Genomic DNA, 15528 nt, shown 5'->3' on the forward strand with positions numbered 1-15528 from the left:
GCGATAAGTATCAAAGTTCTTTTTTTTAATAATCAACACCAATATGGAAAAGAAGATCGCTAGAAGATAGTAGAAAATTGGAAACTATTAAACAAGTTAAAAACAAACAACTCTCCAGATAATTCCAGATTGAAAGACAAAGTAAATAACATAAATGTTCACTGTGAATGTGAAGGTAATAATAATAACAATAATAATAAAAATAATATTGAAGTCTTATATATAGCGCACGTATCTACCAAACAAGGTACTCAAGGCACTGAGTATGTGTAATTGACAATGTTACATGTGAAACAAAAAAAATCAAAGATTTATAAAGATCTATAGAAGAAAAAAGGAAACATTTGAAACAAAACAAATCCAGTTCTTAAAGAAAATGAGAACTTACATTGATGCACACAACACAACTAAAATAACTCAGTGAATTCATGCGTCGTTCAATAATCAATAATGCAATTTCCATAAATAAAGTACCATCATAATATTCCTCGGGTAGGATAGAAATTTTCTCATTAAAAAAAGCAACTACCGCAAATATGACAATTGTGATTTCCATATTACTTATCATTAAATAATTATCACTTTCATTTTCAGTTTTATTGAACACAAAACCTTCAGGATTGTACTTATGCTCTCCTCAACTTTAAAAATTTTGAGTTTAAAATGTTTAATTGTTTTTGTCTATACATAGGCTACACGTACACGTACATTTACATAATGTATGAATGTATAGACTTGTTCAAAACAAAAGTATGCCCTTTTCTACAGAGTACATGTACATCCCACTGCAGTGTCCCCTTAAGTGCACATCATCTCTTGCGGCATTTGTGAAAACAAATTCAGAGTCTAAATGCAGCCCAAGTAAAAATGCGTCCAACAGTTCGCATTAGCACTTGAGTACACACAAAACCTGCAATGGGCATTTAAAGGGAAGGTACACGTTTGGTAATTACTCAAAACAAAAATCAAAGAGAAACTGACTTGGTAACAAGCATTGGAGAGCTGTTGATGGTATAAAACATTGTGGGAAACGACTCCCTCTGAAGTAACAAAGTTTTTGAGAAAGAGGTAAATTCTCACTAAAATAATAAAAGACTTCTAGCTATACTGCTAAAAATGGTATTCTTGAAACAAAAAAAACAGCTTATTTTGAGAAAATATTTCTTGTGTCACTCCCTACAAACTTTTTCTAGGGAGTGACACAAGAAATATTTTCTCAAAATAAGATGTTTTTCTTGTTTCAAGAATACCATTTTTGGCAGTGTAGAAAAGTAGAAGTCTTTTATTCTTGTCTGAAAGCACACAATTTTGTCCAACAAGGGTGTTTTTTCTTTCATCATTCGATGACCAATTGAGCCCAAATTTTCACAGGCTTGTTATTTTATGGTTATGATGGGATACACCAAGTGAGATGACTGGTCTTTGACAATTACCAAACGTGTACCTTCCCTTTAAATACACAATATACAATAATATTATACTGTGCATTGCTAATGCTAGCCATATGTTTTGTGTGCATCTAGTATTAACATCAATTGCACTAGAGATTGCGCTGTACTGAACAGAAATGACACTGCCCTCACCGATTCATGAACAAAGATTATCTTACACTTTCAATCTCGGAATACTTAAACCCAAGATATTTGGACTCTACTGCCTCAAGCCAAAGAGGAGATTTCTCGTCTTGTAGCTACTGCAATCATGCACTGCATGTACCCAGCATTGTGAAAGTCCATACAAACAACAATGTGTCATACACAAGAATAGTGCAGACTGTACAGAGCATGCCTTTGCCTACAGTCTCGTTAAAGGAACACGTTGCCTTGGATCGGTCGAGTTGGTCTTTGAAAAGTGTTCTGTAACCGTTTGTTATAAAATGCATATGGGTAGAAAGACGTTGTAAAAGTAGAATACAATGATCCACACAAATATGCCTCGAAATTGCGTGGTTTTCTTTTTGCTCCGTCGATTAACACGGTCGGCCATTTAAATGGCCGATCGTGTTAGTTCGCGACCGTAAATGGCCAACCGTGCAATTTTGAGTGATACTTGTGTGGATCATTATATTCTACTTTTAAAACATCTTTCTAACCATATGCATTTCATAACAAACAGTTTCAAACGCTTTTTATAGACCAACTCAACCGATCCAAGGCAACGTGTTCCTTTAAAGCCAGCCTTGATCTCTAAAAATAGACACTTCCTTGTGGATGACAAGAATAACACAGTGTCCAGTGACAAACATTATGTGCTTCTTTGAAAGCATGAACTTGAGTTCAATGTTATGTCAGATTTTTTGTTCTCTGCTGGTGTTGTCCACAAATAAACAAACCAAAAAACAAACCATATAGGCAAATACGTTCACGACACGTGAACATCAGAAACTTGTGTTGTTTCTGACGTGAGAAATGGCAAGTTCACGATATGCTCAAAACAGGAGATTTTAACATCACAATTTTCAGACATTCATGATCACGTGTATTTGCTCGCGTAACTTGCATCTAAACCTCCCTATTGAAATAATCTACACTACAACAATGCATCTTTAGATAAAACATCATGTTCCATCACGATGTAAAATCAGGGATGAAATTCATCAAATGTGAACATTCTTTAAAAAGGCTTACAATGTGGGCTTTGGTTTAGAACTCTTATTCTAGACCCAGAACCTCCCAGATGTTACAATTTATATTTACTAGACGCTGTGCATCACCAGCATGACCATAAAAAGAAGAAAAAAAAACTACACATTTTGAAAAACGTGAACTATTTTTTTCTCCCTTTTTGACTGCTTTATTCATTCAAATTTTAAAAGATTAAAAACAAGAAAGAGGAAATGAAAAAATTTTTTTTTTGTGGTTTTGTTCGTTTTTGTATGGCACTATTATTTTCAAACGAAAGAGGATATCAACTGCATTAGACAATTCAATTAATTCAATACAATCAATTTAATCAATTCAATTAAACATAACAATTTTTTCCTGTCGTGCAAAACACACAGGCAAAAGATGCTGCAGTCATGCTAAAATTCATGCGCTAAGCTGAAATCTCACGTTTAAGCACAAACAGTGGTTTGTAACGGTTTGACACGTGGATGGACGGGATGTGAACAGCTTGCTTTATGCGAGCAGAAACGGTTTCTGTAAAAGGTGGTGAAGACATGATGAAACAACAGATAGGGTTCATGCTTTATAAAGACAATCTAAGCAATCTCACTTTAGCACATACAGGGTTATAAAATAAGCTTGGGCGATACCACGATATTATCGAATATCGCAATATTAATTTGGAAACGATTTCGATATCATATCGATTTGGTTTTGATCGAAATATCGCGATATATCGCGATATTATCGATCAAGTATCGCAATATCGCCATGTATTTCCTAGCTGAGACATCTTGCACCCCATAGGCTTGGAGTAAAACCAGAAGAATGGGTCATTAGAACACCTCTCTTATGCTATGACCGTCTCTTCTACACTTTTCACTGGGAGTTTGAAGACTGATAATGTCAAACTTAATTAATCGCGACTATATCGAATATCGCAATTTATTGTCGGCAATATATCGTGAATAAAAGAAATCGATATAGCCCAAGCTTATAATAAAATCAATGCAATTTCGAAAAAGAAAAAAAACCCACAATTATCTTGTTGTCTGAAATCATTGTATATGTACAACATGGGATCAGCCATACCTAAACCACCACCAGAATCAAACAGTTTGGGCATTGAGTTGCCAATAAGCTGTTTGGTAGAGCGAGGTACATGTACATGTAGGATCCGAATAAATCAACCGCAGAATTCGGCGGTAAGCAGAGCCATGAAACTGGGCCAACAACTCTGTTCCCTGATACAGGGTTTTCAAAAAGATTTGGATTCACTGATTGTATAGTTTTATTGTTTACATTTTGAAGTCTTGTCGTTGCATATTACAACGACCTTTGTGGCATACTCAATTAGTTCATTTTAAATCCGATAAAAAGAGGTAATTGTATAACTAATCCCAACTGTAAACTTGAAGATATCTTTTTACTTTAACCCGTGGTTCACTTTCTGGTAAACCCCCCCCCCCCAAAAAAAAAACACACCAAGAAGTGGATGATTGAATGTTACATTATTATTACATGTAAAACGGTGTCGGTGAGGAACACTCTCAAACCACAGAGAAAGGACCACATGCTCTAGCCATGCACATGTACGACTACGATCATAGGCCCTTTTCAAATCCTCGGCTTCGGCTTTGGAATCGACTCAGGCTAGCTTGACCCCGTGGTTGTTTAGACAATTGTTGAAGCTGTTGTTTCCAAAAGGGCCATATATATGCTATATACAGTATGTACAATACAAGTACGCCAAAACAAAAAGGTACAAAACCATAAAGGAATGCTAGACAGCATTATATATGTTCTTGTATGTAATGTAACTCAGTGTAGTTACTGTAGGAACCTTCCACAATGAGATGGACAAGAGTGAAAATTCCTGAAAAATGTCTTGCAGGTCTGACCCCCCCCCCCCCCCCCCTTATTCCATACATGACCATCTTAAAACCGAGGAGATTTAAAGACTCTGTGCATCAGCAGAAATACAAAACTACAAGGTCTGGAAACAAAGAGGAACATTATTTCTTCTCCCTGAAAGGCCTACATGTTTTAATTGCATTACTGCTTCTAGGAAAATTTGAAGGCTCAAGGAAGTTTTGCAAAATCACACGCCTTCACTGTCTCACAAAGTTCAACATGACACCTGCACTGTTGAACTCTGATCATGCCTGGTCGTAATATTGGTTCAATTTGTCCTTTAGGTACCCTACCCATGGACAAAACTGAGTTGGATTCTGATGAATCCAGGATGTTCAACTTTGTAAAATAGGAAATGAGGTGAGTCATTCTTAATTCAAATATTTAAGTGATAAATGACTTCTCTCTCAAAAACTACGTTACTTCAGAGGAAGCCATTTCTCATAATGTATCAACAGCTCTCTGTTACCAAGTGGTTTTTATGCTAACAACTACTTTTGAGTAATGTACAATACCAATATTGCCCTCCAGTGACTTTGTGGCAAATGGTAGTCTTACACTTTGCTTAGCAGGTTTGCTTAGCAACATCTTTTGCAATTAAATCAAGGTACTCAAGGATTTAGAAATTCAATAAGAGCCTCCTATACACAGATACACTAGACAGCAAAATTGAAAAGCATTAAAGAAGCCTGCATGCACGCAACTAAAATCATTAGGATAGCCGCTGTACAAACAACCAATAGTGCGCAACACACTTCATTGATTACTTCCTACGCTTCAAAAACCAAAGTAAAAGAAAATTAAAAAACCAACAGCTTCTTGTCTTGAAGGAGTTTCAGTAGGAAACTAGTTCTACTAGGAAAGCACTTCCGATTGGTCTAATCAAACAGTTATATAACTTGCATTTAAGTGAGACCCTAATGTTTTGATCTTGTTTTGGTATATTTACACTTTCAATACAAAACTCCAAGTACAAGTATTTATTATTAGAGCTTACAAAATACAAATAATACAAACAAATTCACAATTGTGTACAATTCCACCACAAAATAGCAAAATAAATTGTGTGATCTGTTAGTAATCATTCCACCGTGATAATAACAATTGAAGATTAAAAATGTTAGTGGCAATTAATTGAAACAGCACCATAGGATAGACGACTGACAGAAACTGGGAGGTCCATGGGAAGTATTCTCACATTTTGTAAAAAAAAATTAAAAAAAAAAAAAATAAAAAAAAGATTGAGATATCTGTAGAAACTTCTAACCAGTATATAAAAAACAATGTCCACAAGTAAGAATTTAGTAATTGGCCAAATACTCATTGTGTATTCTAGTCACCTACCTGTAGTTAGCTTGTGCTTTAAATTTTGTTCCCAGAGAATGTACACTCAGGCATAAAAATAACCCATTGCACCCACTGCAATTGCTGTGGAGCCATGTGCTTTTGCTGTGGTGGCCTTTGCAAAGTCCCAACACAAATTTAAATTTTTCTCATAGATTAGAAATGCCCCTTTAAGTCCTGTACACTGGGCCAGTGTGTTTCTCATCACCCTTTTTAACTGGGGTTTCACAGGGATCGCGTTCCCACTGGATCCACAATTGCGAGATTGGGATCCCGCAACAAGATTAGTAGCAGGCGTGAAATCACAGTCGCGTTCCCGCTTGAGTATGATCGCACATTGATCCCCTTTTTGGGAACGGAAGTTGGTTCAAAAGAACATTGTTCTGCTAGCAAAATTGCGGGATCTGATCGCCCTTTGCGTTCCCACTAGACTTTTGATCGCCCATTAATCCAAAAGGGCGATCAGATCCCGCTTTAATCCTATTCCCGAGGAGGATCAAAATTGCACGGTCAGATCCTGATCGCAGACCGTTCATAAGTTAGGACGGGTTATTCGTCCTAAAAACTCGAAAAAGGATTAATCCTAGTGTTTCGTGAAAGTTAGGACACTCTTTTTAAGACACACATTTAATACAAGTAACAACAAGAACTATTCATGAAAACAAAACAAAAATACAATGAGAGTATTATTCCAATAAGATCATTGCAGTTAAATCGCACAGAAATTAGATCTCCAAATAGCTGTCTGTCCTTTTGTTAGTATGTAGTACAAGTACAAGTAGACCTCAGCTCAGCTCAATAGCCATTGTGAACAGTAACCAAAGATTAGTACATTGTGCAATCAAATATAGCAACTGCATACATTAAAAATGGATCCATAGCAATGCGGATATCCACTCTGTGCAAACCGAAACATTTTGCGGCCCTCGACCAATCACATTCACGCAATTCGGCTGAGATTATTTTCATTGGAACCCCCCCCCCCATAAAAAAAAATAAAATAAAAAATGGTAACAACAACTTCATGGTAAAGGTTTATGTAGAATCACTAAGGCGCTTAAAACCATACTAAAAGTAAAGTTCAATGTGATATCGATGATTTTCTTACGGGAATGTGCATGTGACATTAATCCATCAAAAACCAGACTATGTAACATGCAAACATTGAAATGGAGTCTCCGAAGAGGAATGCACATATGCTCCAGTGTTTCTGGGTATAAAAAAAAATCAAACTACGTGTAAAAAAGCACCATCTGCAATATACATGTACTACATCAAATCATCTCTTCCCATCGCGCTGTAAAATAAAATAAAAAGCGCCCTTGCTCGATCATGCACGGAGTGGATACCATCTCTTCATCCATTATCTACGACAATGACCACTCAGAAGAGTACAGGATGCATGCTGTGTTATTCTGGGAGTCCGAGCGATACACTGACTCGTCTGCGGTTCCCAGTGATGACTAAAATCTAAAAGCACAGAGCGAGTAAACTAAACACAAAAGGCACTAGAGTAGCGGTCCACAGACGTACACTGGATAGATAGTAAGTCAGACGGAAGCAGACGCTGTTACAAACTGCTCTTGGACAAGTGGTCTCTTCATACAAAATGGCTGAGTAATGCTATCACCTCAAAATAGTTTTCTGAAATATTTCTGTCTAGATTTGAGTGAAATGGAATTTGTAAAATCTGATCATTTGCCAAGGTTTCTTTTTCCCAATAGGGTCCTGAGCACAAAATTACAACAACAAAATATTGTTTTTATTAAATTATTTGATAACAAATATTTTACACACATTTTGTAAATAAACCAAATGTGAGAGTACATTGTATGTAAAGCATTGATAAATCACACTATTTAACAAATGATTACTTTTGGTTCAGAAACCTTAAAACTACAACTGTACATCGTCCTGAGATTGGTTCTGTCTGAAGTGCTGTCATGTATAGAGGAATTAAAAATTACTTTTTCTTTTAAAAGTGCTTTTTGCCAAGTGTACATGATTATCATGTATATGTGTACATGTACACAATGTACACGCAATGTAAATGCTAGTGGGTTTACATAAGGTAAAAGCATACACTTTACATGCCATGTGCTAGCCTGTAATATGATATTATGGTTATTTTTAGAATAATAATATAATTTCTCTATGCCCTCAAGAACCTAAAAGTAATTTGCTCAGCTCAGATCGTCCACTATGCGATGTAGGTGTGTTCTAGATTTATATGGGTATTACATGTAATGTGTCCACGAATCAATTATACAGCTGTTCAATGTCAAGTTACACTTTTATAAATGTTAAGCAGACATTCTGAAAAGAAAATAGATCTGGGATATTTAAAGACAGTGGACACTATTGGTAATTGTCAAAGACCAGTCTTCTCACTTGCTGTATCTCGACATATGCACAAAATAACCAACCTGGGAATATTTGAGCTCAATCGGTTATCGAAGTTGTGAGATACATGTAACTATGAAAGAAAAAACACCTTTGTCAGACAAAGTTGTGGGCTTTCAGATGCTTGATTTCGAGACCTCAAATTCTAAATCTGGGGTCTTGAAATCAAATTCATGGAAAATTACTTCTTTCTTGAAAGCTATGGAACTTGAGGGAGCCGTTTCTCACAATGTTTTATACCATCAACCTCTCCCTATTACTCAATACCAAGAAAGGTTTTATGCCAATAATTATTTCGAGTAATTGCCAATAGTATCCACCGTCTTTAAACACACATTCATTACAAGTAGAGTATATTTGTATTCTTCAGAGGGAGCCGTTTCTCACAATGTTTTATACCATCAACCTCTCCCCATTAATCGTTACCAAGTGAGGTTTTATGATAATAATTATTTTGAGTAATTGACAATAATGTCCACTGCCTTTAAAGAGATCATTTCGTATTCACTTTTTAGAAAGTCAACATTCCTTCAATCTGTTCAGTTTTCAAGGAAGCTTCATGTTGATTTGATATGAAGCTAATTATAAGTTACGCTTATAAATAATGTCTGGTATGTCTTGTTGTACATTGACAAAAATGGTTGTAACTGAATTATAATACTCGCATAAGATTCCCTCTTAGCTTCATGCAGGAGCTTGCGCATTTGCCCCTAATCAAGACTACTGACAGTAGTATCTAGGAATTCAAATTTATAAGCCATCACTTGCAACTACAAATAAGCAGATACTAAGCCGTTTACTTGTTAGATTTGAATATTGTCTGGTACAATGGCGTGCTTGGTCACAAGTTACCACTTAAATTTGAATTCAGCAGACAATAGAGACAGTTGCTGTGTCACATGATTCAGGGCTTTTGCGTAGTTACGCAAGAGAGGGTGAACACCCATACAAATTTTTAAATGAAGGTTAATGGCACAATAGTACCAGGGTCTGCTCATTTGGAGGTTGCTATAATACAAAAGCTTCCCCGAATCATGTGACATAGACACTGTCTAGTTTGGTGAATTCAAATTTAGGTGGTAACTTTTGATCTTGAAGCACGTCATTGTACCAGACACTATTAAAATCTAACATGCAAATGGCAATTGTATCAGATATTATTCAAATCTAGTTTGTGAAGTTAAAAGGAAGCGTCTCATGAGTCGGGCTCATTCTAGGCACAAAAGAACGCTCCTGTGGACTCTCCCTAATCGCAGTTATTCTATATTTATGAGAAACAAAACGAGATATTGTTATTTGTTTCAAAACGTATGTAAAAAAGTTTTTTTTTCCTTGCAGGAAAAACTTCAAAAGACTTTCTCAAAGATGACAGCATTTTCAGACAGAATTACATTCTCAGAAGAATACCAGAACTAATGTAAAGTAGCCTACGGAAGCACAAACATGACAAACATGTTAATTTAGTTTTCCAATAATCACCAAATGTATCCCACCATCTTTAAACTATACTTTGCCAGTTTGCTGCATGTATTAAAAGTGAGAGGTGAATTGCGTAAAGAGACCAACTGCCCGAACACCATAAAATAAATGTTTCGGAGGATACTTGATGGACCACGATGTGATCGTTTTGACTTACTCCAGTTACTGTTCACACTGCCATAATAATCGTTACGGCCATCAACCAAACGAGCTGTGGTCGGACAGGGGAGGGGAATAAAAAAAAAGTAGCACAGAAGGTAAACTGTTAATCGAACAACACTGCCAAAAAAAATTTGGGGAAAACAAAAATACAAAAGGCTGCAAGGGGAAAATAGTTAAAATGGCCACATTTTCTCCCCAGTTTGTCAACTCAAACTGCACCGGTGTTAGTAGACTCCATAACTCCCATTGGCAAAAGAAATGCTGCGTAAAAATGTGCTGTTCAAACACAGTTTGGTTAATTATAGTAAATGTGTACAGACTGTGTGTGGAAGCCTCACATGTATCAAAACATTACGGGAATTTGGGGTTTTTCAATTGCATTGCTTCGTGAAAGAAACAAGCACTTAAACGGGGCTGAAATGTTTCACGTGACGCAAGTTACACAGTCTGTACTACATGAACATACATGTACATTTAATAGCAGGTTCAATGAAATGTGTAGCTTCAATCATGTGTACAGTACCTAACATCATGTATTGTGTGCAAGTGTACACATTTTGCTGATTTCAACACTATTTTATGATACAAAGCATGACAATCAGTGCAACCATATAATCTCCTCTTCAATGATTTAAAAATGATCGTGAGTTCGAATCCAAAGCAAATAGCCTTTGAATGGATTTTATTTCCACAGGACCAAAAGGTTCAGAAAGCACCGAGTGCATAAAATCAACCCACATCACGGTGAAAAATTAGACTTGAAGCAAACTCCAGAGTTTGTCAAAAGTACAAGGTTTTAGGGCAAAGACTCATCACAGTGCTGGGCCCAATATCATGGCTCTGCTTACCGCCGATCTGCACTTACGATCACGATTCCCCGCTTACGTGCAAGCACCGAATTTCTGCGCTAGCCTTGTAAGCGTAGAATGCCTAGTAACGTGGAGTATGCACGCGCAGAAGCCCAAATTTGCCGCTAACCCGTGAAATATGCTTGCTGTAAGCACAGAATTTCCTGCTTCCGTAAGCGCCGATTCCGTGCTTACGGTAAGCAGAGCCATGAAATTGGACCCTGGTTTCAAACACACAATGTATAATTGTAAGATGACCAAAATATTGTACCCATAATTGAAGCAATACACATGAACAAATCATCCATTTCCACCATTTTAGTACCTACCTTTATATGAGTGCTTCAGATATCCAAACATTTTAATGAAATTTGTTAGCTCGAAGGACACAATACAAAACAAAACAACTCCAAATTGTGCAATATATTTACATTCTGCCTTGATTCGAAATGTAGCAAACTTCATCTTGCTGTACTCTAAACTCCTGTCATACGGCAGTTTACTCACAGACTAATGTGGCACACATTATGTGTACCACTATGTACACAGCGTTTAACCATCATAAAATATTTCACTTAAAAAATGCATTCAAATAAAAGTTTATGGCTTTTTTAGTAATTAACTCAAAATTGGATTCACCATATTGCAGATGTTCACAAATTTAAAATTACATGGAGATCAGGGAAGTCTAGATAGATACATATACATATATCCCTTTTGAGAATTGTATTTTATAGACCTACATGTAGACACCACAAGTTCAGGGTTCTATCCAAACACAAGCTATTGACCAGCAAATCAGATCAAAATAATACGGTAGTACACATGAATTTATATGCCAACGTGCAACAAATTAAATTAAATTAAAATTATCTATGCTTTTTTGTCATGTAGAACTTTTGTAAACATTACATGTTTTTGGCCCAAACTTCCTAAAGTGGGGTCAACAATGCATGAATAACGTCTGACCCTGGACCTTTTAGAACATGATAGGGTTGCCTGTCAGATGCCTTTTTTACCCTGCATGCTACAAAACTGTGTGTGTACACACATCCATGTTTCTTCACAAGTCAAGGCCACATTTCATGACATTGACAGAGCATTTAGCTGCTTAGCAGAAAATATCGCTTAAAAAAAAGATTTGCTGAGCAAAAATCAGACTGTGTACATACACCCACCCATGTTTCTATCAGTCAAGGACAAATTTCCTGACAATAAATGTAGCTGCTAACTTACATGTAGCAGGAAAAAAAAAATCAGAAAAAAAATTATTTGCTGAGCAAAAATCAGAGGATTGTACTGGTGTTATTGTTTTTTGTCAGGTAACCTTTAGTCTTGTAGGCAAAGTTTTGTTGCACTTAAATATAGCTTTAAGTACATTATACTAATTTTTAACGTGTCATTGTCGATCCAATGAAACTGTTGGGTTTCAAAGACCAGTGCCTGTCTCCATCCATGGCTATTCAAGACGGGGACTAGCTGCCACTTAAAGACAATGGACACTATTGGTAATTGTCAAAGACCAGTCTTCGCACTTGGTGTATCTCAACATATGCATAAAATAACAAACCTGTGAAAGTTTGAGCACGATTGGTCGCCGGAGTTGCGAGAATGAAAGAATGTCACACGAAGTTGTGTGCTTTCAGATGCTTGATTTCGAGACCTCAATTTCAAAATCTGAGGTCTCAAAATCAAGGCAGTGGACACTATTGGTAATTACTCAAAATATTATTAGCATAAAACCTTTCTTGGTGACGAGTAATGGGGAGAGGTTCATGGTATAAAATATTGTGAGAAACGGCTCCCTCTGAAGTGCCATAGTTTTCAAGAAAGAAGTAATTTTCCACGAATTTGATTTCAAGACCTCAGGTTAGAACTTGAGGTCTCAAAATCAACCATCTATACGCACACAACTTCGTATGTCAAGGGTGTTTCTTTCTTTTATTTATTATCTCGCAAATTCGATGATTGATTGAACTCAAATTTTCACAGGTTTGTTTTTGTATGCATGTGTTGAGATACACCAACTGTGAGGGCTAGTCTTTGACAATTATCAATAGTGTCCACTGCCTTTAAGTGACTCCAAAAGTCAGCTGTCTGCTTTATAAACCTACCATAACTTGGCCTGTATTTATTCTCCATATTGACCTTGCTACATCTAAAATTAACTATTGAATATTGTAACCAATCCTTGCCTGACCTGACCTACATAATAAGTAGGTTAATCAATTGGTACTTTGAAATTGAATAATTTAGTTCAATTAATTATCGTAGTCCACCACAGGATTCTCACAAAGATGTTTCAAAAACTGTGTCCGCATTCTGGACCAATTTTTGAACAAGGTCTTCAGAATGGTTTCTAGGTTTAAAAAGACCTCCAACTTAAAAGCGATCCAGAGCATTTGATCTGGTTTTCTCTTGATTTTAGGGAAAATCTATTATTAATTGATTTTGTGTATCGGTCGAAATTTGAGCGAGTTGGCACGTAATTCTTCAATCAGATACATGGGTGCAACCCTCGGAATAACTCATGGCACTCACAGGTGCCCTTTGCAAAGTTCCAGGCAACAAATTTACATTTTCCTCATTGAAGTGCCTCTTACAACCAGAGAGAAATCGCTATGCTTCTTCGTTCAAAAGAGCAGTTCAAGGCCAGAGGAAACAAGTACATGCACAAAAACTATGGACAAAATTCCCGTCCAAATGCCTTTTTTGTTTAAGGGGGGAGGGTACATGTATTTTTAAAACTATTGTTTACATGTACGTGTTAATAATTTTAAACAGCTACACAAATATTGAACCGGGTCATTACAATATTGAATGAATTTATGACGACTGTGATTCGTGAAACAATACTAAATAGGCGTTCGAATCATCACTTATATTTCTTTCCTTTTAAAGACCCTGGACACTATTGGTCATTGTCAAAGACCAATCTTCTCACTGGGTGTATTTCAACATAAGCACATTACAAAATAACAAACCTGTAAAAATCGGTCGTCGAAGTTGCAAGATAATAATGAAAGAAAAAACACCCTTGTCACACGAAGTTGTATGTTTTCAGATGCTTTCATTTCGAGACCTCAAACTCTAAACATGAGGTCTCGAAATCAAATTTTTGTAAAATTAGTTCTTTCTCGAAAACTACTCCACTTCAGAGGGAGTCGTTTCTCACAATGTTTTATACTATCAACCTCTCCCCATTACTTGTTACCAAGTAAGGTTTTATGCTAATAATTATTTTGAATAATTACCAATAGTGTCTACTACGTTTAAATATCTATTTCCTTTCTCCACGACATTGGAATTCAATAAAATTCAAACCTTCCAAGAAAATCTGGGAAAATCTTTTCATTGGGATTTTTTATATTTTAGTATTCCAGAAAACAAACTTTTTATAGAGATTTTTTATATTTTAGTATTATATGTTTTGCACACAAAACTAAAGTAAAAAAAAGTTAAAAGAGAAGTGCCTCTCATTCTCAACAATGAAAGGATCGAAAATAATGATTGTGCTAGTAGGTAGAATTAGACAGTGTCACACATCGGCCATGGAGGTAACTACCCGCTCCATAAGGTTTATCGCGATTCAGATACGCAATGCATTGTGGGAAGGAATATGGGGCGGTTTCTATGCAGTTTCTACGACTCGCGCATGCAACGCCTATACCTTTGGGTGGGCTCAACAGCGCCCTCTCTTGATATTTTGCTATTCGCGATAAACCTTATGCATGGTGTCACTGCTAAATTTGAAACAGAAAATCAAGGAGGCAGAAAACAGCAGTCGACGATATATACCAGTCAGCCATCCATGCATGTAAGCCAGAAGTTGGATAACTTTCTGTATGGCGCCACCACTTTTTCACTCATTTTTACAAAAAGGATATCTCATTGAGGTAAATTAGATACTAAATTATTTCATATCGAATGAAAAAGTGGTGGCGCCATACGGAAACTTTTCCCAGAAGTTTAATATATGATAATATTGTCAGTACAGTAGTAGGCCATGGAGCAATAGTTTATTGCTCCATGAGTAGGCCTAATTCATGGGAATTTTATTGTTGCTGTGTTATATTATAACACTATCATTGAAATAACACTTTCGACAATTAGTAACAGTAAAACAGACACTGTGCACTGCGAAGACACAGTGTGGGCGATGGCCCTAAAAATGTTGACGTTCCTTTTCACGACACAGACTGCAGACTTTCTTGCGCCCACACACCACATGCCAGCGCAGCGAGAGTTTGCATGCTACCGGCGTACCGCCTTCCCAGAGCACCTACAATTTCATGACAGCCCACCACCATGACTTGCATGAAAATAACCCGAACTTACCGTATTTTGTTGTGGACTTTTCATTCCCAACAACTTCTACATCCGGAGTAGCAGCCGCACCATCATTTTCTATATCATCCGGCGCCTTTGAAACAGTAAAACGGGTCGCAGACATTTTTTAGAAACACAGTCAAGAAACTCGTAAGAAAAATAACTCCAAATCATGTACTCATGTCGTCCACATCCGATATATACGCAGCTGTACTGTGTGATCGTGTGTGTAAATGAAAATACTTTTTTTGGTAAAGTTAAACACCGCCCTCTGTTGAGAAAATGACAACCATTTTCAACGTACAGGTCGAGGGAGTGGTCTAAACCACAAAATAAAATAATATTGATATTAAAGGAACACGTTGCCTTGGATCGGTCGAGTTGGTCCTTGAAAAGCCGTTTTTTATAAAATTCATATGGGTAGAAAGATGTTGTAAAAGTAG

General features: G+C 36.6%; 1 protein-coding gene across 2 annotated transcripts in view; it reads right to left on the minus strand.

Annotated features, from left to right (window-relative positions):
* LOC139934323 (solute carrier family 12 member 4-like) overlaps nt 1-15300 on the minus strand; it is a 44213-nt gene extending 28913 nt beyond the window's left edge. Inside the window, exons 1-2 of one of the 2 annotated variants that reach the window (XM_071928487.1) lie at nt 15095-15300; nt 9904-9957 (exon numbers count right to left, since the gene is read on the minus strand). In XM_071928487.1, coding sequence (XP_071784588.1) covers nt 9904-9957; nt 15095-15209 — 169 coding nt within the window. In that variant the 5' untranslated portion in view covers nt 15210-15300. The remainder of the gene's footprint in view (nt 1-9903; nt 9958-15094) is intronic. The other variant, XM_071928488.1, reaches the window with a different exon arrangement.
* Between the last annotated feature and the right edge of the window lie 228 nt (nt 15301-15528).

This window comes from Asterias amurensis, chromosome 3, assembly GCF_032118995.1.
Source record: "Asterias amurensis chromosome 3, ASM3211899v1".
Lineage (NCBI taxonomy): Eukaryota > Metazoa > Echinodermata > Asteroidea > Forcipulatida > Asteriidae > Asterias > Asterias amurensis.